General features: G+C 43.6%; 1 protein-coding gene across 3 annotated transcripts; it reads left to right on the top strand.

Moving 5' to 3' along the window:
- The first annotated feature begins 828 nt into the window (after nucleotides 1–828).
- ENO1 (enolase 1) lies at nucleotides 829–21,580 on the top strand. 3 transcript variants are annotated; one of them, XM_075603604.1, is made up of 12 exons: nucleotides 829–950; nucleotides 7,010–7,103; nucleotides 8,426–8,521; nucleotides 9,479–9,537; nucleotides 10,900–10,969; nucleotides 11,464–11,597; nucleotides 12,508–12,730; nucleotides 16,724–16,921; nucleotides 18,787–18,988; nucleotides 19,498–19,606; nucleotides 19,844–19,902; nucleotides 21,086–21,580. In XM_075603604.1, the coding sequence occupies exons 2-12, from the start codon at nucleotides 7,019–7,021 to the stop codon at nucleotides 21,153–21,155; spliced, it is 1,305 nt and encodes a 434-aa protein (XP_075459719.1). In that variant the 5' UTR covers nucleotides 829–950; nucleotides 7,010–7,018; the 3' UTR covers nucleotides 21,156–21,580. The 3 variants fall into 3 exon arrangements, with proteins under 3 accessions (XP_075459719.1, XP_075459720.1, XP_075459718.1); XM_075603605.1 differs by lacking the exon at nucleotides 9,479–9,537 and adding an exon at nucleotides 9,113–9,171 and having other exon boundaries at nucleotides 830–950; nucleotides 7,007–7,103; XM_075603603.1 differs by having other exon boundaries at nucleotides 830–950; nucleotides 7,007–7,103.
- Nucleotides 21,581–26,471: the final 4,891 nt, after the last annotated feature.

Here is a 26,471-nt window from a genome sequence, read left to right on the forward strand (position 1 = left end):
TGTGTTTGTGTGTGTGTGTGTCTGTGTGTGTGTGTGTGTGTCCCTGTGTGTGTGTGTCCCTGTGTTCCCTGTGTGTGTCCCCTGTGTTCCCTGTGTGTGTGTGTGTGTGTCCCTTTGTGTCCTTTGGGCCCGTCACTCCGCCTCAGGCCAATGAGAGGTGTGCGGGGGCGGGCGGGCCAAGGGACCAATGAGATTTTCCCCTAGGGACACCGGACATCCAGGCAGGCAAACATACAGTGCTTTCACTAATATAGTATAAGATATATATATATATATATATATATATATATATATATATATATATATATATATATATATATATATATATATATATATATATATATATATATATATATATATATATATATAATATATATATATATATATATATATATATTATATATATATATATATATATAATTATTATTTTTTTAAATAGTATTACATAACATAAATGGACGATAGCAAGTATGAGCACATTAAATTATAATACTCTATTGAATTGAATATCTCTAATATATAATTAAAATCAGCCTTTTATATATCCATTAATTACGAATAATGAGCTCACAGAGCAGTGTACGCATCCACTCTTGCTGTCTGTGACCTAGTCACCCTCACAGTCCCCGCCCTCCGTCACCCCCACAGACCCCGCCCCCCGTCTGTCACGCCCACACACACATGCGCTCCTGCACGTACTGAGCCTACAGCGGACTCTACATGAGCTGCGCCGAATGACAGCTCCATACTTCCTGGCTGTCCCGGCAACGTCGCGTGAGCAGCGCCCAGCCAATCAGAGTAAGGTCGGGGACGGGATCCAGGGAGCGGGGCGTGGTTACGGGGCGGTGCGGGAAGCTCTGGTATATAAACGCTGCGCGAGGCTGCAACCACTTCTCGAGTATTCTAGCCGGCAGAGAACAGGGGGGTTTGTGAGCACCGCGCAGTGACAGGTAAGGACAGTTACTGCTGGGAGGGGGCATATCATGTTATGCTTTTACACATTGGTACATTAAGGCCTCTGACCCCCCAGTACTCGGGCTATGCCCCACATTACTGCAGTAGGTAAAAATGCTAAAATACGGGTCCTGCATTTCTTTTGCCTAATGCATGTATGAGACCGTGCAGTGCAGCAGGGATAACTGCTCCTGTGTTTCAAGGTCACATTGCACAAGGCCCTGCGGCTTATACTGCTTCTGCATAACGTTATCACTTCCTAATGAAGGGCAGGGTAACCTAAAGGTCTGTTGCAATCAATGGGAGCGGCGACTGCACCTAATATGTAATATGCACTTAGAATCTAATATGCCCAGGACATACTTGAAAACGAGAGGTACCTCTCAATGTATTACTTCCTAGTAAAGCATTTTATAAATTAATATAAACTGCTCCTGGTTTGCTGTTTTGGCTTTTGTGCTAGGAAATCGGATCAGACACAGGTGTGTAACACAATAGATGCGTCTTCCAGCATTTGTCGAGTAGGCGGTGGCCTTTAGCAATGGTCAGTCTCATGGAATAAGTGCAAAGGTGTGTGTGTGTATATATTTGGTGTAGCAGGAATGTCGCTCTGTTCAGTACTGTATATGTGTGACAGATGCTCTGCCTCAGCTGCTGCCTGCCAGGAATAGAAAGTCACATACATGGAGGGATTGGGTGCTTGGTACAGTACGTCGTATTAGACTTTCTCCCCCCCCCCCCCCCCTGAATTGCAAGATGAGCCTGCCATGCATTCAGACTCGCTACCGCAAGGGAGACAGTGTTATCTGGTCCAGTTTCCTGTGCAACGCTCAGGAAGCCAGTTGTAGTAAGGACCGTGCAGTTGCAATGGTGCAAGAAATGCGTTGCAACTTTGTTGCGTGCTAGTGATGTATTTATTATTTTGTGCGCACGTTTCCATTCCTAAACGTTGTGCGTTGAAAAGTAGCGGGACTGTGCTTTCCAGGCAGGGGCCCAGTTTTAGGATGTATGTGCTGGAAGGAAAGGAAGTCTCCTACCTAAAATGGCTGCTTTTTTTTCAAATGGAAATTGCTTGTACGTGAGCATCTTAATACCATTTTAACCCTTCAGTGTTGGGTGCTTAAAACGCCCATCTAATACTTCTGTTTCCAGAGCAGGCCCCTGCAGTATGAAAGGGATAAACATCACCCTACTGTGACGCAGTATGCTAAATATAAATCTGCAGGGGGTGTTCCCTCTTGGCAGGCAGATATGGTGGGATGAGTCAAGCCCTGCAATGTCAGGTTTGCAAGGCATGTATTGGTGTCTCTGCTGGCACAGAATGGGTTAATAGGGTGGGTTGAATGAGTCCTGGTGAGAGGTAAAGGTGCTTTGTGGTTTGTTGGCACTAAACCGCTCTTGTACCAAAAAACACCAGTTGAATATTTTTTATTTATATAGTCTAACTATGTATAGTACACAACTACAGAAGACAATGCCATTTATATGGTGTATAAGGAAGAGGTATGGCACGGTGATGCCAGGGGGTGTGGTGGGCAATGTAATACACAGCAGTGATGCTGTGCTCCATTGCACAAAAGGGATTACGAAACTGTTGGGACAATAAATGGGGGTATTTGTATTTGGCTGGGCTGCGGCAAATCCACCTTGAGGCATTAATTCCTAGCGGCCTCCTTGTGTTCTGCTGGCTTTGGGATTGATAAATTCATTTAACCCTGCTCCTTTTTGTTCGCGCGGACTTTAAATGAATTGGAAGACTTGGCAGCATAGGTCTTTATATTGCATCTCTAAGGTGACCTAAGTGTGCCGCTGTGACTTTATGCAAAGAAATAAGCCCGTCCCAAAATAAAATGCGCTTAATAAATGCACGATTGATGCTGGCAATGGAATTTCTTTGCAGGCCCTGCAAGCAGCAAATGTTTTAGGAACCTGCTGGCAACGTAACACTTGTGTTCTTGTCCAGCAGACACTTCAGCTGTTTCCCTTGGCATACTGAACGAACAGCAGATTTGCACAGCCCTTCTGTATGCACTACATGTGCAAAAACTCCGTAACCTCTTGTAACTTCGCATAAGATTTTTCGTATGGCTGCCGACACCCTGTCCTATGAAAAGGTGTAACCATTGGTGCTTACATTTACATGTTGCTTCAGTAACCTACTAGATCACTGACTGACATGCAAGGAGACACTGGTCTCAGAAGATATCCCTGACAGTCCAGCTGCAGTATGCAGTTATGTTGTACAGTACTTGGCAAGCCTTGCCAAATAGCAAGAAAATAGAGCAGCTTGGAAAGCAGAACTGGTGGGGAATGGAGAGCGATAACTTTGTGTGAGCAACATGTAATAGGGGTTGGAAATGGTGCTGGAGTGGAACATTAACAAGAATAAGTTGCGGTCTCCTCGCTGGAGTCCCGCGTGAGTTGTCAGCATTTTGTTTACAGAAATGCCTCACTGAGAAGCTGCACATCACATAATGAGCAATGCAGCTCTCTTTATGACTAGCTTTTCCTGTGCCCTGTGTTTGCTAGGACCTCTGTAATAAAGGAAGTGGGTGGGGTTTTTTTTGGATTGGTAATCCTGCCCACCCACAAAAATGATGACACTGTTTCTGCTCAGGGGGGCTGTTGGCATATATTGATTCCCTGTGGCAGCTCTCTAAAAAGAAATGTGACCAGACATAATTCTGTTTTTTGTGCCACAGCTGCGACATTGTGTTGTGGCAAGAGGTTCAACTGAAATCCACAAATATGCTGGTCATATGCTAGCCCTTTTGGGTTTGTGTGTGCCAACAGCTGTGGTTCTTATAGGCTGTTAAATTAGGGTTGCATTTCTGAAGTAAATCACTTGTCAGGATTTGAGTCGACAGCAGAGCAAACTGCAATGACTGTTACTGCTACAGACTTGCTTTTAGAACTGAAGGTTTTAAAGGTTAAAAATAAAGGAAAGTGAAAAGCACATGGGCACTTAATTTCACGTCATTTAGACTCTTTTACGGACCGTACAGAATTCATTATAGGAAAGATGGACTCTACATGTGTACATTGTAAACGCTTTCTCTGTAGAGCAAGTAGTGGCAATATGCTGCTTTAATGGTGTAACTTGCCTGTGTCCCTTACAGGAAATGCATCTGTAATTGAGCAAGTACACCTAGATGTAGCTGGCTATGTAACCTAAAGTGTACATCCGCTTGTAGTAATCAAGAGAAGCCACACAGGATTGTACTAAACTCTGACTAGCAGAGTACCTGCAATGTACTTCAAATTGGTGCTTATATCTGTAAATAAGAGGTTAAGCTTGCATTTGCTCATATAATGCCCCTTGGTGCCTGGTTAGAGCCCCAGTGCTGTGGTGATGCTATGTGAGAGCTTGTGCATCAGTGAAGGGAGGGTGAGGTCCTTTCTCGTCCTGCTGTCCATGCCTCAGACTGCGGGCCCTGTTAATAAACTGGCAGCGGTTCTCATTCAAACACTGTAACCTTACAGTACTACCTTTTAATTCCTTGGATGGTTTTGATGAGCATGTGGTGGTGAAGGGTTAACAGTTGTTTGCGATGCTCCTCCCCTGCAAGTCACAGCAATGCAGCGTCAGGGGGAGGTTGGTTTCCAAGGACATTTGGCACTAGTTTTGTGTAGAGGTTGACTGATATTTAGATGCGGTTCTGTAGTGACAGTGATTTTGTTGTTAAATGTGGAATGCAGTTGTCAGAGCTCGGAAGGCAGGAAGTCCTTCAAAGTTCAGCCTCTGTGACCTTGGGCAAAGTCATCTGTAAATTCCCTGCAGGGGAACAAACCTAATTTGGAAAGCAGGATCTCTTTATAAAGAAACACAACTAGAATTGTGAGTTGTATTGTTTGGGTGAAGTTAATTCACTTTCTCCTCCATTTTGTAGCTTCAACCTAAAATGCACCTTTCTGTTGCTGTGTCTGAAATATAACCACTTTTAATTAATAGATCAAACATTTAACAATTATGTTCTCTACACCTAGATGTGAAAAGTAAATTGGAATTCCTTCAGTGGGTTTGATTTAATTTATTAGCACATCAGTTTAGTACGCAACATTTTTCACGTAGCCAGCATAACGGGACAATAATACACTTTTTTTTTTTTTTTTTTTTGTTAAACTGTTGCATTGTACCGTTTAGCAATCTGCAATACAGGCATACCCCGGTTTAAGTACACTCGCGAGTAAGGACATATCGCCCAATAGGCAAACTCCAGCTCGCGCATGCGTCTGTCAGCACGTCCTGAACAGCAATACCGGCTCCCTTCCTGTACCGAAGCTGTGCGCAAGCGGGGAGACTATAGAGCCTGTTACACATGCGTTATTTACACCAGTTATACACGTATATAACGATTGCAGTACAGTACATGCATCAATAAGTGGGAAAAAGGTAGTGCTTCACTTTAACTACATTTTCCCTTTGCATACATGCTCCTATCGCGTACGTTAATGCGGGGTGTGCCTGTAATTTGTTGATCATATGGATCTGGGCATAAGCAGAATAAAGTGGGGGAGTGAAGTTGTTGAAGCTATCCTTTCTGACAAACACATTGATTTGATGTATAAGTCAAGGAACGGGTTACAATGTATTGTACTTAAAGAGGTGTGTTTTTTTTTTTTTTTAATGGAAGTGTTAATCTGAGCCTTTCAGCAGCTAGTAATATCAACAGGGTGATTCATTCACTGTACAGTAGGGCCCTGCTTTACGGAGTTTCGCTCATACTGCATTTCCCAATGTATACCCGTATTCATTAGGTTCGCCGCTTGTTCTGTTTTTCCGGCATGACGTGCACAGCAGCAAAGTATCCAGCTGTCACTAAACAGTTTTATTGCGTGTGCAACTCCTTGTCAGATGCCATTTGTGAGCGAAAGAGTCGCTTTACAGCTCTGCTTTCTTGGCGAGATGGTGAGCGCATAGAAAAGAAAGGGAAAAGAAAAATAAATACCTGGTAATAACACTTCAATGGTTGGAACGGAAGGGGATGGAATAATTAAATCCAATAAATGGCTGAGCCAAAATCTTACTCACACGGATAAGTGTGAGTCAATCTTGTCAATGGTATCTTTCGTGGCATTCCACTTCAGGAGATGGTGTCCATCCTGATGTGGATATTCTTCGGACCTGACGAATAGAGACTTACTCGCGAAACGCGTAGTCCTGTGTCGGCATTGTGATCTGTTCGTGACCACAGAAGGCTACTGTACCTCCCGAGGAGAAACTCTATTGCAGTCCCGGCATCCGTCTCCGTTGTGTCTGCTCATGCAGGGACTCGCTTGCTGCCGCGTCCGGTCACAGGGGCTGCAATAGTTTCTCCTCGGGAGGTACGGTAGCCTTCTGTGGTCATGAACAGATCACAATGCCGATACAGTACTACGCGTTTCGCAAGTAAGTCTCGCTTCGTCAGGTCCTCAGAATATCCACATCAGTCTTGGACTGCATCTCCTGAAGTATCCCTTGAAGTGGAATCCCAGGAAAGATACCATTGACATGATTGACTCACACTTGTCCGCGTGAGTAAGATTTTGGCTCAGCGATTTATTGGATTTAATTATTCCCTCCCCTTCTGTTCCAACCATTGAAATGTTATTACCAAGTATTTGTTCTTTTTTTTTTTTTTTTTTTTTTTTTTTTCTTCCTTTCTTTTTTATGCGTTCACCATCTCGCCAAGAAAGCTGTTTATGTGGGGATCAAGGAAGGGATCCCTTAAGGGTTGAGCTGCAGCTTTAAAGGGCCAGTATACTATTTTGTTGGTTTTTAGGCTCCTACTTTATGTTTGTTTAAACTGCATCAGTGTGTTAAGTGTGATAGGGGAGCACCGTAGTTTCTTCTCCTACTTGCTTTACAGCTCTGCATCTGTTTTCAAAGGGACAGTACAGTAGGGCCCTGCTTTACGGCGATTTCCACTTTACCGCGGTGGCCTGGAACGGAACCTGCCGTATGAGCGGGGCCCTGCTGTAGTATGTGCACAAACAGGCCGGCCAGCTTCATATTGCTTCTGAGGTGGAAGGAGTTAAGTGTGTGGTATTTATTTATTTATTTTCCCCTCAGTAGAACGCCACCATGTCTATCCTGAAGGTCCATGCCCGGCAGATCTTCGACTCCCGTGGGAACCCAACTGTGGAGGTTGATCTGTATACAAGCAAAGGTTGGTCACTTCATTATTCCCCCTAGAAGCTCACTGCATGTAGTAAAGTCTTAGAGCCCAGCCATCTAACCAATGTTTAGTGGCTGGGGGCCACAGAGCCAGGTAATATAAGGACTGTTTGTAAATGACTTCATTACCTGGTTCTGTACTGGTGCAGAGTACAGATGCTTGTAAGGATTGCTTGCCCTTGACTCTGTAGGGGGATCTGCAACTCCATACAAGGGATAGTGATAGACATGGTTTTGTAGTATGTAAGCCTTTATCACAATAGGAGCTCAAACCCATGTGATATTGCTCTTGTGATCAAGCAAGTCTGTCAATGACCAGCTAACCTCAACGGGGATTGCAGCAATCCCAGGACAGCCATGATCCTGAGTAAAAACATAACTGTCAGTCATTGTGGTGGGGTTAAAACAATTTAAAAAAGTTCATAGAAGTATGGATTCTTGTAAAATCCTACATGTTTACAGCTTCCTAAAGTTAAGGCAATACAGTATGCATTAAGTTTTTTGCTTTAATATGGAAGGCGCTCATGAATTAAATTGTTCACAGGGAGAATTACCCTAGGAACATTACCCTCATCAGACATGGTGCTAATAAACGTTTTGTTTGAAGATCTTGGTTTGTGGGACCAATGGAGTTTCAGCACTAAACATGGTTAATCTGACCTCTCTCTCTCAAATAACTAACTCTTATGGCTTGAGGCCTTTCCAATAGAAGGATGCAGACTGGTGGTTAGAACAGTAACAGTATACCAAATTGTTTGGGCTTGGTACTACAGTACCTGCCAAACCTGCTCTTTGTGTCTGCCTGCAGCATACCTTGGCCCTGTCTCGTATAGTGGCTGTTTGGTAAGTGCTTTATGTACAATGTCTGATATGGGACTGTTCTTGTTTATTTGGTGCCGCTAATGAGGTCTGTGTTTTGTCTGTCCAGCAAGGCTTGGCATGTTCTAATAAAGCAATAACAAAGGTCTAGTTTAAACGCTTCTGGCATAATCTGTTGGAAGCCAGACTAAACTTTCTAAGCAATCTGCAGAGTAGATTGCAAATTATATCGGGCTGAAAATGAAAGTCTCTCAGACTTTGACTAGAGGATCAGACACTGCTTATACAGCCTGAAGATGGTTAAAGTGGGTGATATCCAGGATCTGGTTATAGGTGGTGCAGCAATGTCTGTGCTATAAAATTGATCAATGCACAAAGCTTCTGGTTGTGTAAAAGTTCTCAGTGAAATGATTTGTGTATCCACAATTGTAGATGGTAGCTAGGAGAGAAATGGTTAATGTCGCAGCTTTTAAACTTGTGTTCTGTTGGTACCAGGTCTGTTCCGTGCTGCGGTTCCCAGCGGAGCCTCCACTGGTATCTACGAGGCCCTGGAACTTCGTGACAATGACAAGACGCGCTACATGGGAAAGGGTAAAGCCACTCTACTGCAATCTAGTACACTGGGAAGATTACTGCGCATTTTCAATGCACTCTGTTAAATTAGCCCACGTGATTCCACTCTGGGAAGCCTACTGTGTTGGTATACAATAACTAAAATCGGGATGGAGTACCAGCAACCAACTCCGCATTTAATTTTTTTTTATTCATCTCTATAAAACTCACTTAAGTCTTAAAACAGAACTGCTACATTTAACAGCAGTTTAAAAAAAAAAAAAAAGAGTATTTATTTTTATTCTGCATTCTATCTTTGTGGCTCTCCTGTAGGACACACACCTTTCCTACAATTCTCTTATTTATTTTTATTTATTGCTGGTAGTAAATACTTATCCAAAATGGAGATTTGTCTGGGTGCAAATATTCAGTACTAGACCGGATAGCTGCTGTTCAGTTTAGACGCCTAGCTTTTTATTTTGTATTCTTCCCCCTTCCCTCCCTCCCTCTCTCTCTTTCCCCCCCCCCCCCCCATAGGTTTGTAAGTATTTCATTTAGGATCCACTGCATTGGTGTCCTGGTCAAACTGGCTTTGTCTCCTTACTTTCTTTATCCTATCTGCCCTGTCAGGTGTGGGCAGAGCTGTGAAATATGTCAACGAGTTTCTGGGAACTGCTTTATGCACCCAGGTAATGGGAGCTCGTGCCTTGCACTCCTACCAGTCGGTGCATGGGTTTGAGACTAACCTTTTCCAGACAGGCATTCCTAGACGGGACACGCATGCTCTTCTGCATTTTCACAGAAGGCATGGTTGTGGGGGTGTTTTTTTTTTTTTTTTTTTTTTTTTGGATCCCTTTTGCACCATTTGGTTAAGCAGTACCCTTGGAAAGGCTGGTTCTTCTCTGGAAGAATAAACCTGCTCTTTTCTTGAAGATGTCTTCTAGCAATGCCTCTGGAGCCTGCAAGTGTGTGATTGAATGTACTTGTTCCTTCCAGGTGTCAGTAAAGCAGTTGAGCACATCAATGTTACCATTGCACCTGCACTGGTTGGAAAGGTAGGAGCTCTTGTTTTACTAACTTGCTGCTAACCGCACCTGTACTTCTATTGCTTATAAAGAGGTGGTTCATGTAAAAGGTGTCACTGGAACACAGTGCGAGACTGCATAGATCCCGTTTATTTTCTTGGGTGTCCCTAGAAAGTTGCTTCTTGTAAAAAGAGTAGGAACGAAATTACTCCATAAAATAATTTTTTTATTCTGTGCATACACTGCATATTAATGCTAGAAACGTGTGTGCTTGCATCGGAGTGTACCTCTGGTATAGAACAAAGACCTGGGGAGGGATTACACTTGTTGCATTAATTGGCTCATTCTGCAGGCAGCAGGTGTCATTGAGAAACCACTTTCCGAATAATCAGGAGGCTATTTTATAGAGTTTAGATGAGTGGTCACGCCATTAAATGGCAGGCGACACCATACGGTCTAAAATATATAAGTGTTTCTGCTTTGGCTTTTAGGTTCATTGTCGGTAACATTTCTAGAATTGGAGCATTATCATGTCCATGCTGTTCCAATACTGCCCTTGACAAGCACTACCATTGTACATGGTGGAGCAGGGGCTCCTGGCTCTTAAGGGTTAATCATTGCATTGTGGCTGCTGCCTAAAAGGAACTATGGGATATAGTAAAGCTATTCCTTTCAATATTTTGGGGCTTTAACCCTTTGGGACCTGGACTACAGTGAAGGCTTTTCTAGCAGCAAAAGGAATATGCTTTCGTCACTATTGAAGTGATGAGGAGCTCGGATTGTTTGGCCATGCATGGAAAGGACATCAAATCATATTAACAGGGGAAAATGTACATATGGGCGTCAAAGCAACTAGCCTTATGGCCAGACACAATTCTTTGTAACAATACTTTGATGCGCCTCTAACTCTGTACTCAAACAAAATTATAAAAGCTATAATCCCTTTAACATTGAGTTAAGATACTTTGCTTGGGGAACAAATTAGTCTTTGATCTACCTCTGATAGCCCTTAAAATCCATTCAAGAACCATATCTGAGGCTTATAGATGAAGAGCAAGTTTTAGACATGGGACCAGTAGAATCATGGAATATGACCATCCTTGTGGGCTGTATAATTCACACTTCTGAGAATTTGACGTTTTGTATTGGTGGTCTGCATGATGGCTAATCTGTAATGTTATACCTGCTTCCTAACATGCGTTCTCAGGCTGCGTTATAGTGCCGCTGCGGTTGCTGGAGAAATCAAATTGACTTGACATCCAGCGATCGTGACCAAGGGGTCTCTCCTACTATAAGCGCACGCAATGCATTTGTTTGCGACGTCGCCGGCACGATAATCGCGGCCTCACTCTGTGAAATGACTGCAGCTCAATGTTTCTCTTTCCCTTGCAGAAGGTAAGTGTTGTGGAACAAGAGAAGATTGACAAACTCATGCTGGATATGGATGGAACTGAGAACAAGTGTAAGTATCCCTGGTAGAGAAGGTGTGATCTGTCCTACTGAATATCTTGTATAGTCTTCCGTTGTCTAAAACATTAGCATTCGACTGCATGAAGGTAAATGACCCAAACCATGCAATGCCTAATTGTGGCTACCAGGAAAATGTGTAGCAGTCATTTTACACCTGCTGAGTCTTTCAGCAGGTAAAACCAAACTGCATTTACATTTTTAAATGCTAAAAATCTGACCTTTCACTCAAACATTCTTCGCTCCATTCTTAAACATCTGCAGATTCTCAAAACCCAGTGTAACTTGTGTGAAACCAGAAATCATCATGGTGGTATAGTCCATTAAAATCATCATATATATTCTCTTGCACCATCTGACTGGCTGATATTCGATGCCATATACTTGTAATCCTGCCTTGTGTTTGACCTCTCGACCGATAGCACATTTTGCTACTAAAGGGTAACATTAACATGGGGTATGCATGTAATTTTGTCTTTCTGCTTTCAGCAAAGTTTGGTGCCAATGCCATCCTGGGAGTGTCTTTGGCAGCATGCAAAGCTGGTGCTGCTGAAAAAGGCGTTCCCTTGTACCGTCATATTGCTGACTTGGCTGGGAACCCGGAGGTCATCCTTCCAGTCCCGGTATGTCTGGGGTTAATCAGAGCAAAGATTTGTTGGATGGAGCAAGTACCCCCTCGGGGGTGTGGTGGGGAGAGAATGGTAACCTTAACTTCAGCTCTGAGGACCTCCTGGTCCTGGATGCTTACTGAGAAAATTGACACTAGCCACCTGTGGCTTCCTATTGGCCCACATTATGCTGGGGAGGGGGTGTGCTGGCGAGTGCTTACAGTACAGGTAAGTGTCTCGTGAGCTTGAGGTTCCTTGGAGCTAATGTGGTAGTTTTTTTTTTTTTAGCTCTGGGGACCACCTGCTTTCCAAAAATCTGAGTGGTGGAAACTTCCCCTTTCAATCATAAAGCACTGAATGAATGCACTACTGGCCTAAAAAAACAGATATTTATCAATTGCAATGCCTTCTGAAATCTGGCCATATTCCTTTTTATATACAATATTTAAGACTCTGTTCAATTTTTTTTATTGTTTTTAGAGACATCATACAGTAAACGTTTCCATATAAGGGATACAAACTCAGTCATAAGAAGAGCAGATTAAACATTGCATTTAAACATAAACCTTGCACTGTTTTTTCTTTTCCTATGTATCTACTTTCTCTTGAGATCCAAGTATCCTTTTCAAGTCTTATTGGGGAAGCGTCCGCTTCCTTGTGGATCTCTCTGTGAAAGGTCAAAGGAGAGGATGGGGGGGGGGGAGTGGAGGAGGGAGGGGGTTGTCAGTCCTGATATTCGGTGGCTCATCTCTTAAGATTGTCCAATCTTCTGGCCAAATTTCCCAGATCTTGCGAAATTTATCTACCTTTTGGCCAAGTAAGAATCTGATTTTAACATGAACTTGCCATCTGGATTTTGTCCACCTGGGCCTCTGGCTTCAAGAAAGCTAGCCCACCTTTTTAAGGCATCACTGTACTATTTCAGGCCTTTAACGTGATCAATGGTGGCTCCCATGCTGGGAACAAGCTGGCCATGCAGGAGTTCATGATCCTGCCTGTGGGTGCCAGCAGCTTTAAGGAGGCATTGCGCATTGGAGCTGAGGTGTACCACAACCTGAAGAGTGTCATCAAGAAAAAGTACGGACAGGATGCCACAAATGTGGGTGACGAGGGTGGCTTTGCACCCAACATCCTAGAGAACAAGGAAGGTGAGTGATGGCTCAGGTGTTGGTATAAACTTATTTATAGCTACTGTTGAACGTCTCTTTTGGTGGCTTGCAACTGCGCCAGTGTCATTCCTCTCCACCTTTGTACATTTGAAGGTTAAAAGTGTTGGTTTTGCGCTACACCCAGGAACACAACCTGAACGGTAGACACAGCTTAGGTAAAAAATTATAGTGTATATGACCAAAAATTAATAAAGTCCTGTGAAAGTGTCCAAACAGCTGCCTAATGTCCCGCTGGCTGCCTTACAACCAGTTAGCGTAATGAGAACAAAACAGACCTTTCTGGCGCTTGGACATGAGACAACACAAGTATTTGTGTAATATGTGGGTAATGTCAATAGCGATGAATCCAGATCTTCAGAAGACCTTATACCTCAAGAGATGGAAGACAAAAAAACACACACTACCATAATGTATTCAAGAGACAACTTGACTGAATGTCAGGGATACAGGCAGAGAATTTAATACTCCATATGGAACAAGATTGAAAAACCTCAATCTACATTAAAAATGTGTATATTCATACATAAGTAAATGTGCACATGAAAATGCCACAACATAAAGATCAAGTGCCAAGAGCATTTGTTTTCTTAATTCGTCCGTCGGTGTAAAAATTGAAATCCTACTCAAGACAAGCGACTAGGACATGAGCCTTAGTGTTGAGATTTTACTGGCGCCTTGGTTCACCGTTTGTTTGGTAGGTATTGGGTCCCATGAATGACTCCTCCGAATCCTCGCCGCTCGGCAGCCCCATCTTGTCACCACAGATTTCTCCTACTACGGTGTCTGCGCTGTGCTACAAACTTTATGCGTTTCTAAACTCAAAATAGTGGGTCCCTTCATCGGGGGTATGCCCTTAAGTTTGGTATCGCTGGCTATTGAAGCCCCATAGTTCACCAATTGAATGATAAATCACAGACGGATACTGATTAATGAGATCCACACACGAAAGGTGGATCATACAAAAGACAAATTCATTACTTAAATGTCACAATACAGGGTTTATATATAACACAAATAAAATCATCACAAATAACATGACAGGGAAAACAGAATGGACTGTACCCTGTCTACTTATTGAGACCATATATAACAACCGAATAACAAACGGTTATAAAACTCCCTCATAAATAAATAAACATTCCTAGATCGAAGATTTAAATTTAGAACAGGCTATCAAAACTAACAAGATATTGAAAATGAAAAATTGGAAAACTAAATGTCAGTATATTTACAATATAGATGCAATACACTAAATTCTAATATGCTATAATGATACAGCACTAACCAAAGTATAATCATGTGTAACTGAACGGAGTTACTATATGGATATTACCTTTCATCAAATTTGATTAAATCCACATAGAAACTGATGTAAAGACTTTATTCGTTATGTATAAACCCTGTACTGCGATGTCCTGTAACATTTAAGTAGTGAATTTGGCTTTTGTATGATCCAGTTTTTTGAAAGGTGGATCTCAATCAGAATCGGTATCCATCTGATTTATCATTCAATTGGTGAACTATGGGGCTTAAATAGCCAGACATATCCCCCAATGAAGAGACCTGCTATTTTGAGTTTAGAAACGCATAGGGCTTGTGGTACAGAGCGGACACCGTATTAGGAGAACTCTGTGGTGACGTCAGATGGGGCTGCCAAGCGGCAAGGATTCGGAGGAGTCTATACAGCGAGGCATTCCTGGGACCCAAAAACCTACCAACGAACAGTGAACCAAGGCGCCAGTAAAATCTCCACACCAAGGCGCATGTCCTAGTCGCTTGTCTTGAGTAGGATTTCAATTTTTACACCGGCAGACAAGTTAAACAAATGCTCTTGCCACTTTCTTTGCGCACATGACAATGCCACAACATATTTACTTATGTACAAACGTACACATTTTTAATGTAGATTTGAGGTTTTTTTTTAATCTTTTCCATATGGAGTATTAAATTATTCTCTGCAAGTATCCCTGACCATCAGTCGGTTGTCTCTTGGATAATACCCTTTGGTTTTGTGTTCTGTGTTTCCGGTCTCCCATCTCTTGAGGTGTAAGATCTTCTGAGGATCTGGATTCATGGCTATTGACACTATCCCCATATTACACAAATTTGTGTCTTCTCTTATGTCCAAGCGCCTGAAAGGTCTGTTTTTGTTCTTGGTAGACACCGCTTGTAGGGCAGTGGTTACCAAGTTTATTCCTCTGAGCTGTAAAAGTTTTAACAATATCCCTAGAGCACAGGTGGTTTGGTCAATGACCGAGCCATCTGTGCTAATGTGAGGCTACCCTTAAACCTGGATTGTTGGAGGTTCTTGAGGAGACTGCAGTTGGTAACCACTGCTCAAGGGTAGATCTTAATCTTGGGTAAGGCCTGTATTCTGTCAGGAAAATATGCTAGTGTAACATAGGAAGATGAGGACCTAACCTAAATATAGGTCTTGGTTACAGCATTTTGACCTGGTTTTGCTAAGCCATGTTAAACGATGGAGCTGCTGTGTATCCCTATCCAAAAATAACTGCAGTAAGGAATTCTAGTAATTGCGGTTAACGCCTCTGTTGCTGGAGGATTCTACTTCATTGCATGAATCAGATGTGGTGCCAAGGTGATGGCCCATATAATATGATCATTGCAACTAAACACGTGCAGTGGCCTATATCCATAGATTATACAACCATGGTTTTTTGAGGTATCTGCATATAGAAGCACAACTAAGCGGTGCTATTTATTTTGGTCCTAAACACTAGAGATGGCTTTATTTATTTTTTAATACACAAAGCAGGGGTCTCTGGAACTGAACCCCATTAATTTAATCTCTAGAGACCCCCTGCTTCCGGAGGCCTTTGCCTCCATAGTGAGTGCCGGTAGCCACTCTAGGCTTCAATCCTGGACCCTGTGGGCCAATAGGAAGCTGTAACGTAATCCGGTGGGGTTTCCTATTGGCCCATGTGATGGAGATACCAGCACCGCCTTCAGAGGTCTCTCTGAAAGCAGGGGGTCCCCAGAGCTGAAATTTAATGGTGGTCAGCTCCAGCAACCCCGTCTCAAACCAGTGTTAAAGTGAGAAACTGCTTGGATTGTGATTGTGACTTAAGATGTGAAATTGCATTTAGCAAAGTAAGAAACTAGACCTTTCTGTAAGTTCTAGAATCCGGTCACACAGCCGCTCCTCCCAATAAGTACACAAACGAATCTGCCAGCGTCCAACACCAATATTGTAACCTAGAGATGGTGCGGGTACCAGTGACTGCTGTACATTTTATATAAGGCAACGTGTGCAGGACTGTTGCTGGCTGGATCCACTTTTCTGTAGTGCAGACCAGGGCTGGCCAACACTAATTTTCAAGGTCCACCAACTGGTTTTAAGGATATCCCTGCTTCAGCACGAGTGGCTGAGTCATTAACCTTCAGCCACCTAGGCTGAAGCAGGGTGGCCCTTGAGGACTGGAGTTGGCTACTTACTCCTGGCAGACTATTTTCAGTATTCCCCTTTGCTCCCTGTTGGTTGGCCCATTGTGTTTCCGCTATAAACTTTTATTCAAGATGACCTAAAAGTAACATTTCCATCTAATCGGACTACATGGAACCAGCTCCTGTTGGTGGACGGACCATTGCTTGTTTGAGGAGTTTTACTCCTGTAAATTGGTCAGGTTGAATCTCCTTGTAGAGATTTCTCTCGGGAGGATAAGGAGCTGGCCATATAACGCTAATTTTACAACAGTCAAAATGTTTTATGAGCTATTGCTGCAATACTACCCAGTTGTCCTGAACATTGAAACTGTTTTTTAAAGCCACATGTAAACATGAATGATTTCTCCAATAACAAATGCTGGATGTATGTGGCAAAGCATGGAAGTGATTTTATGCTCGGCTGAAACGGGGACCCTGGCACGTACCCAGGTGTTTTGCTGACTTTATTTTAAGTGGACCCAGGTGTATTATGAGAAGCAATTTATTTATGCTCCTGTTCCCTCCCAGCTCTGGAGCTCGTGAAGACTGCTATTGCGAATGCTGGCTACACTGATAAGGTTGTCATTGGGATGGATGTGGCAGCCTCAGAATTTTACCGTGATGGAAAGTATGACCTGGATTTCAAGTCTCCTGATGATGCCAGCAGATACATCTCCCCTGACAAGCTGGCTGACCTGTACAAGAGCTTTGTGAAGGATTACCCAGGTAAACTATGGTCATGATCTGAAGATTCACTGGGCCTCGTCACGGGAGACCAGGCCAATTTACTTTTTTTTTGTTTTTTTTTTTTTATACCGGGATCATATCGCTGAGCAAAACAGGATAATGAAATAAATTGTCGTTTATTCCCTTGCAATAGGCATACGCGCAAAAAGACACACTTTCTTGAACTGGGATAACAACCTAACTTTCCTAGGTGCAGGGAATCCTTAAGGATTTTCCCCTGAGACATATGCAAAAACAGGATAGAAAATTCCAGGCCGCTTTAGCTGAAGCAGCCCTTTCTTGCTGCAAACTTAGAATCTGGAGAATCTTTAAACTTTGGAGAACTTTTTTTACTCTTGGAGAATCTAAAGATCTGAGCTGCGTAAGGGTTTCATTCACAGAAACCTTCAGCCCAATCTGAGCGGGGCTCACCTGGCTGTCGGAGGCAGTCGGTGTGTTGAGCCAGCTTGGAAAAAAAATAGTGTGGGTTGGAAATATGAAGCAGCCAATGGGAAATACTCCCACAAGCAACCTTTCTCCTCCCCCCCCCCCCCCCCCCCCCCAACTAACAACTTGCTTGCTCCGCTAACTCTGAGAAGCTCAAACGGCTATTGAGGCCTTTTCCTCTGCCCCTCCTTGCTCCCAAATGGCCCCACCATATCCTGGATTCCCTCTGAAGCCAGAAGGCTAGGTATAGACATGTCTCCTATGCAAATGCATAACGGCATGGATTTTTATACATACAGTATAACACCCTCTGAACCTTACTTTAATAAAGTATATACCTTGGACACTAAACACCCCTAAACAGGTCAGGTTTTCCTATACTTTACAAGGGACACATTGGTTGGGGTACTCTTACGTTACCTAGGGATCGTCGCAGCTACAGGAACACTTTTCAGCCCTGTGCATCATTTTATTATGCACAAAGCATACATGTACTGAACACACTTTGTTAATATACCTTACACTTTTATGCTGCTAAAATGTCTAAGCCTTTTTGGTGATGAGGGATAGAATGAGAACTGGTACTTGTTGTTCCCACTAGCCATATGCCTCACTCTGCAAAACCTGACTTTAGACTTGAACGAAACCTCAGTCTTGTATATAACTGGAGCACCCACCAAACCCCTATACTGGGTTCAGGGTGATCTGGGCATCCCCCTTATACTAGGGACCCCTTTACCTTTCTGTGCTGAAGCAGGGAAACCCTGCGGTGAGTCACAGATGCATTTAAGGGGAGATATTACAGGGACCATGTGTCTACATGCATCTGACATTTTTCCTGGGTACATTTTTAGTGGAACCAGTAACTCTGGTCCCTGGCTACATGGACACAATCTGACAACACTTTCTCTGCAAACCCTCCCCCGCCCCTTGAAACTCATACCACAGCAATCTGCTTGCTGGCACTCCTGGAAAGGTAAAAACACATAAAATACTTTATTACCGCAAAATTGCAGGTTATGCATATACAATACTGGGTCCAAGAGCTGACACTATAAACCCAACACATGGATCTGGGATAACCGAACAGGCTTAAACCTTTATTTGATACCTCCTACCGTCACAGACCTGAATTGACAATTGCATTAAGTCCTTCTGATATTATGTACTTTGCAAACACAGGCTACATCACAGTAGGGCACCATAAACAAATGTCATTGTGCCCTCTTGTACATTGAATCTTAAGAGGCAGTAGTGTGCCATCTTGGCAGTAGGAGAATTACAAACTCTGGGCAGTGCCAAAAGCTGAAACCTGAATCTCTAATGGGGTTCTAAGACAGGATGGGAGTCGAGGTTTTTGGGATCAGCAGGTTGGCTGAGATGCTGTTGCCAGTCTTCACCTTCCATTTCCTTTCCAGTGGTATCCATTGAAGATCCCTTTGATCAGGATGACTGGGCTGCCTGGTCAAAGTTCACAGCCGATGTTGGGATCCAAGTAGTGGGTGATGACTTGACCGTGACCAATCCTAAGCGCATTGCCAAGGCTGTGGAAGACAAGGCCTGCAACTGTCTACTGCTGAAGGTCAACCAGATCGGCACAGTCACAGAATCCCTAGAGGCGTAAGTAAAATGCTTCAAAAATGCAGCCACGTCCAGGGTTACACATCATTGCCAATGCCCTAAACCGGATGATGCAGTGTCAGTTTGTACCATCCTGATCCCACACTTGGGTCATAAAGGCAAGAATGCAGCAATTCCAATATGTAAACTTTTGATATATTGGATATTAATTTTTTTTCCTTTTTGTTTCTAAATTTACGAAACTCAAACGTTTGTTTGGGAACAATTAAATTGTATAGAAAGTACTGACGGCGACTGCTCTCAGGAATGTATTGGCTAAGTTGGCAGGCACAGTTGAACTTTTTAATCTATTTGTAAAGCCAACCCGGACCTGAAGCGATCAATCGCCATACAATTACTGAATATGTATTTGTGACACGATGTTTGTAAGCGGACAGATGTATAATAGCACAAATTATTCTCACTTCTGTTGCCCAAACACTTCTTTTTTTTTTTTTTTTTATCTTGGACATTTGCATAATTTATATTTTTAACCCCTCCTGCCCCAGGTGTAAGCTGGCCCAGTCCAACGGCTGGGGAGTGATGGTCAGTCATCGCTCTGGGGAGACGGAGGACACCTTCATTGCCGACTTGGTGGTTGGCCTTTGCACTGGACAGGTAAGTGAGACCTCCTGCAGGTCGCCACTCTGACTGCTAGTTCCTAACATCACTTCACCCAAGAAACACTTGAGATGAAACGGTGGAAAGGCCATTGTTTGTTTTCTGGTGCATGTTGGTGAACGCGTTGAAGTTCTTCATACCATGTCTAGGTGCATCCGAACTGTTAGTAGCTGCTCTAAAGCACTCTCCATTCCACAATGCAGCTTCTATAACGTTTGTTTTTTTACCTTCCAGATTAAGACTGGTGCCCCATGCAGATCTGAGCGTCTTGCCAAGTACAACCAGCTGCTCAGGTAAGTAAAGCCGCCTGGGGTTATTTTTCCTTGTACTAAATCTAGCAAGGATATTATATGGGGCCCACTACTGCAGGTGACTGGTCTGGGGGTGGAGTGACATTGGTCTGATGGGAAGCCGACTATGGCCAGGGTTTCTTAAAGCAGCAATACTACATTCCCCCCCTTGGTCTTATTTGTATATGTAAAGCATGTGACTGTATAATGGTACATTATTGCCAGAGATCACTTGTTCCTGATATAAATCTGGAAATGTCTGACTTCTGACAATGCTGCAGTTAGTAAATGCTGATATTTTATCTATTCAGAGCTCAAAGGTGGCTATACCATATTGGCCTGAATATAGTGCTATGTTTTTTTTATTCCCCCCTACAAATGTCCTTCCGAAAACTGTACTCTTGGTATTATATGTGCAGCCTAACACCTTTAATTTCATGTAGAACACCTTCAAATGTTAGTGTCATGGACAAGGCCAGACTATATTCGGGCCAACACGGTAACTTTGTAAATGTTGGTTGCTGCAGCAACCAAAGTAGGATTGGTACAGTAAAAAAATCATGGCAAGAGTTAAAAAAATAAACAAGACAGTAATATCTAATACTACAGAACTGATTTATTTTAACTGTATGATTTTTAATGTTTTTGCTGCTTTACAGATTGAAGCAGGGGTCTCTGGAGCTGAACCCTGTTAATTGAAGCTCCAGGAATCTGTTCCAGATACTTGCCTCTGAAGTGGGTGCTGGTATCGCTCTGCTTTTTTTAAGGCTCCAGTGTCCCATGGGCCAATAGGAATACTCACCAGATTACATGACGGCTTCCTATTGGCCCGCAGGAGCTTTGAAAAGTGTCCATTACATGATCCCTGCTAGCTGCGCATAATGGGGCTGACCATAATGGGGTTAGCTCTGGAGACCCCCTGATTCAAATCTTTGTAATAAATAAATAATTGCCTTCTTGGATTGACTCTTTCAAATCTAGATCCACAGCCTATCAATGTCTAGAGATGCTCGATGCTGGTCACATTTGTTTTTTGTTTTTGTTTTTTCATCTGCTGTAAAAGAATGATTGAGCTGTAAGCTTGTTACAAGTCACAGGCAGACTTGATAGTTCACAAGGCTCCTGTTTTTGTCCCTAAAGTTTGCCTTTAACACACTGACCCTCTGCCTTCGTTTCTCCTACCTAGGATTGAGGAGGAGCTTGGGAGCAAGGCTACCTTTGCTGGCAGGAACTTCAGGAAGCCAGTCTGCAAATAAGAGCAGCTCGGATGAAGCACTGAAAGCCGTCTGTAGTCGCCATACACCTAGAGACTTCTGCAAGAGGTGGCATTAAACACCCTTTCACTGCTGAAGAGGCTTGTCCTCTTGCAGGTCCCTCCAGCAATGAGAGGTGGGTGATCTTCCACCTCTCTGCCATCACAATCCTGCTGATCCCAGAAGCTTTGCTGCTTAGGACGATTCCTCTTGTTTGTCACTCGTGGTGCCTGCATGTCGTGCTTGTTTTTTTTTTTTTCTAATGTTGTGGCTGTGGTCCTGAACACTTCAATGTTTGTTGTTTTTTGTTTTTCTAGTACATGTTGTCGTGTTGCAGTGTATCAGGAGACTAGCTAACGGTTCATGTGCAGTCAGAAAAAAAAAACCTGTTTTTTATGAAGAGGATTAATAAACTCTCCATGAAGGCATCTTGTTTCCTTACTTCATTTATTCACTCACCTCTTGGATCTTGCTAGCAGCTCGGACCTGAGCAATTGGTCATCTAACCCAGCTAGTTTTGTGCTACATTAAGAGTACTAGTATATCAAAATAAAGCCTGTAGCATTGTGTGTAAGCAACATGATCTACCTCTGGCATAAAGGCCCTTTATCCCTCAAAAGGACGCATGTTAAACACGAAGTTGTGGCCAACTCCTGTCCTCAAGGCCACCAACAGGTCAGGTTTTCAGGATATCCCTGCTTCAGCATAGGTGTCTTCAACTGAGCATTTGTGCCACCTGTGCTGAAGCAGGGATATCCTTAACATGGTGGCCCTTGAATATAAAAGAGAGAAAAGTTGCGCCAAAAGTGGGTTATCCTACTGTTCAGTATGTAGCTTCAGTCTTTGTACAATGCAGTTCCGCAGCCTGAGTCTCTCAGAGGTGATTCACCAACCTCTGTGTAGATACTGGTAGAAAAAAGGGGGTCCTCTGGCGCGTTGCTCTGCTTGTAGCTCCACGGCGTTTAAAGCATATAAAATAAGGGAGAGAAGAGAGGGGACCACAGTAAGGGACCAACACAGTGGTTATACACAGCTCTTCGTTTGAAATAAGGGGGGGGGGGAGTAGGGGTGGTTAGAAGATCAGTGGAGGTTGAAAGATAATGCTGAATGAGAGGAGACACACTTACATCAAAATGTCTAATATCTTGAGTTGTTGTACTCTTCTCTTTATATGACTGTATTTGATGAGGGTGAGGAAAAGCCTCCTGGTATCCTCCTTAGCAAAAAATAAAAGGGAAAAAATAGTGCAATAAAATTTATTAACAGTTGAAAAAAAGGAGATTTAACACTTACAAGCGGCCGATAATTTCAGGCATAGAGAGGAGATGCTGCCAGACTCCACAACGAGTCCCTTCCTGGGTTGGGGTGGTTTGTCCTGGCTGTTTCCCTGTTGGCAGATGATTACTGTGTTGGTCTTCACTGTAGGTGGCTGTGCTGAGAGTTTCCAAAAGCCCGTGCACAGGCTATGTCCTCGAGCTGCCTGCCCCTCAACATACACAGATTTCAGCTCCCTTCTCCGGTGCGCGTGCGCATGCGCAGACGGCGGGACGCTGAGCCAGATAGAGCAGGGGAATCAAATCCTCACTACTAAGGTGGCTTGTAGTGGCCAAAAAACGTCAAACGCGTTTCGCCAATGCTTCCTCAGTGACGTCACTGGTCTGGCATCATCTCCTCTCTATGCCAACAACTCAAGATATTAGACATTTTGATGTAAGTGTGTCTCCTCTCATTCAGCATTATCTTTCAACCTCCACTGATCTTCTAACCACCCCTACTCCCCCCCCTTATTCAAACGAAGAGCTGTGTATAACCACTGTGTTGGTCCCTTACTGTGGTCCCCTCTCTTCTCTCCCTTATTTTATATGCTTTAAACGCCATGGTGGCCCTTGAGGGCCAGAGTTGGCTACCAGTGCACAGACAAGTGACCATGTAGCCGTGGTTGAGTTCCCCCCCCCCCAGTGAGCTTAATTCTGACACGGCGTACTGTAATCTCTTTCTTACTCTGGGAATTGGTTAGCGCTCAGGTGGAAGGAGCCAATATTCACACCAGCACTTTCCATTGAGAGGGTGGAATGCAGGGGTGGTGGGAAGCCCCTGATTGCTGTGTTCAGACCCCACGTCACCTGGCTTTTGCCAATTCAATAATTTGCTTTTTGAGCCTAATCTAGAAAGAGAAAAAAACCTTTAATCACTTGACAATATAATAGCATGGCACTTAACATAAATGTAGATCAAGGAGAAAAAAAAGCAAAGAAGTGCACCGAGGATGAAGAGCATGTATTGAAAAATACAATGCAAGTGTTAACTTGCATATGGGTTAAGATTAGTAGTCCAGTTAAAAGATAACCAGTTCAGGCTCTGATCTCATCACCGTCTGGAGGTGGGTCCTAAGTTGGTGTCTGTCCCGTGCGCTGGGACACTGACACGACAGGGTTCGGCACTGCTTCCGGGTGTCGCGTCACTCGCACTCGCAGTCCACCTCGTTACCACACCCCCGCAATCCTCCCGGCACAACTATGTACGAAGCACACAGGGCTATGGCAGGAGCCGGATGTCAGAACCTGTAAGGACTGAGCTAATTCCGCTACGCGTTTCGCACGATACTGCTTCATCAGGCGGTAGATCAATGTCTTGTATCCTTATGAACTTTTTGTCCTTGGGGGGGGGGGGGGGGGGGTGTAACTTTTAAGCAGAAGTCTTGGTAATCAACATAACAAGAATGGAAAGCTGATACTCTGTGTATATAAATATACTTTATTTTTTAAGGCTGCAATCCTACCTGCCTGTGGGTTTTTCTTCCATCCCACAAGCTGGCAGGAAGCTGCAATGTCAATTGTGACTTCCTATTGGCCATTTAAATCCCTGGTGGAAACAGTTGCCATCGCTGTTGCTGGTATGTCATGGGAACTGGGGATGCCTCAGAACTGCAAAGTAAAGCGCTTAGTGTTTGTCATGGATTTTATTTTTACATTTTATTATTTACTTCAATTTATGTTCAGTATACATTTGACAAGTATTGATTATGGCTCTGTCTGGGTAAGGGACTATAACATTGCAGTGTGGTGGGAAGAATGATCAATATTTTGTTCTATGTTTGTTGGTTGATTTTAGGTCACAATTAGACCAATATTGCCTGTTAAATGTCTGCAGTTCAGTGGCAACCTTGCAGTATAACTTGTCACTGAAATGAAATCTAAATGCAACACCCCATTGGGATGACAAGAGCCATTAGGGGTGAACGGTGTGGGCTCCAGAATGCCCCTTCCTGTCACATGGTGCTGCAGTAACGACCTGCCTGACAGCCTAGGATATACATATTAATATATAAAATCAAAATGTTAGTGCTATCTGCGGTGAATCTGATTGGTCCTCAGCCTCTGGCCAATCAGATTGGTGGGTCTGACATCACCCAACTGCCACTGTCTTCCCCCTCGGCCACTCTCTCACCTCTCTCTCATCTCTCTCACCTCCCTCCCATCACACTCGACTCCCTCCCCGGCGCGGGAACAAGCAGTGGCCAGGCAGGCTGCAGCTGCCTCGCGGCGCTGTGTGCCCAAGATGGCACCGCCCGGAAGGACCCCCTTCCTCCCTCGCGGCGCCGAGTACCTAAGATGGCGGCGGCCAGAAGTAGACAAATAATACATGGTTACATAAATGAACAGGGTATACATTATATGCAAGACATTGCATGTACAGTTAAAGAAAATATATATTATGGGCGTATGAAACAGTTTACGGACCAGATTAAAATGTGAGACAGCCTTAGATTTGAAAGAACTTAGACTGGTGGTGGATGTGAGAGTCTCTGGTAGATTGCTACAGTTTTGGGGTGCACGGTAAGAGGAGGAGGAGCGGCCGGATACTTTGTTGAGCCTTGGGACCATGAACAGTCTTTTGGAGTCGGATCTCAGATAAGTGCTGCATGTGGTAGGGTTGAGGAGCTTGTTCAGATAGCTGGGTAGCTTGCCCATAAAGAATTTAAAGGAAAGGTGAACTTTGCGCCTAGACTCTAGTGATGACTAGTCTAGTTCTTTGAGCATTTCGCAGTGATGTGTGTTGTAGTTGCATTGGAGAACAAAACGACAAATTGAATTATAGAGGGTGTCAAGTTTGCTAAGGTTGGTTTGAGGTGCCGAGCCATATACTATGTCTCCACAGTCAATAATTGGCATTAGCATCTGCTGTGCGATACGCTTTCTGACCAGGAGACTTGGGTAGGATTTGTTCCTGTAAAGTACCCCTAGTTTGGCATAGGTCTTGGTTGTCAGGGTATCAATGTGCATCCCGAATGTTAAGTGGGAGTCAAACCATAAGATCAGGTATTTAAAACTAGTGACAGGGGTTAGGTTGGCGTTGGTTCTAATCTGGAGCTCAGTCGCTGGCAGCTTTAAAAATGTAGTCTTGGTCCCAAATACCATTGTTAGTCTTGTCAGTGTTTAAAAACAGTTTGTTTTGGGAAATCCAGTTTGAGTCTCAAAGTCAGACTGAAGTATGTGTTGAAGGTCAGAGAGGCTATGGCTGTGTGCATATAGGATTGTGTCGTCTGCATACATGTGTAGTGAAGCTGCCTTACAAGCTGTGGGAAGATCATTGATGAACACTGAGAAGAGTAGGGGCCCCAGAACAGAGCCTTGCGGGACACCACAGGTGATATCCAAGGGGTTGGAGTTATGGCCTGAAATGGACACATGTTGGGATCTACCTGATAGGTAGGACTGAAACCAGTTTAAAGCATGCTTCCCTATTCCAGAGCTCTGGAGTTTGTGAAGTAGGATAACATGATCAACAGTATCAAAAGCCTTTGCAAAATTAGGAATACTGCACCAGTGAGTTGTCCCCGTTCCATTCCACACTGGATTTCATTGCAAACTTTTAGCAGGGTAGTTACGGTGGAGTGTTTGGGGCGAAAGCCAGATTGGAATTTAGGGAAATTTGTCTTGGTATAGTAATCGCTTAATTGGGAGTGGACACATTTTTCCATGACTTTGGATAGATTTGGGAAAAGTGAGAGTGGCCTGTAGTTTGAGACAGTGTTTTCGTCCCCACGTTTGAAGATTGGGACAACTCTGGCAGTTTTCCAGGTCTTAGGGATATGGCTTTCAGACAGGATAGAGTTGACTATGGAAGAAATTTGTTTGGCAATGGCTGGGGCACCAAGTCGTAGGAACCTAGATTGTAGTAAGTCAGGTCCACATAAATAGAAGGGGAATGTCTGTAAAACAGATCCCATAAAGAGTTTAAGAGGGATTTTTGCTCTACAGATTATCTATTGTATAGGGTGTTTCCCTTTTTATTGTTTGGAAGAGTACCCTGTTTATG

The sequence above is a fragment of the Ascaphus truei genome, chromosome 6 (genome assembly GCF_040206685.1).
Source record: "Ascaphus truei isolate aAscTru1 chromosome 6, aAscTru1.hap1, whole genome shotgun sequence".
Taxonomy (NCBI): domain Eukaryota; kingdom Metazoa; phylum Chordata; class Amphibia; order Anura; family Ascaphidae; genus Ascaphus; species Ascaphus truei.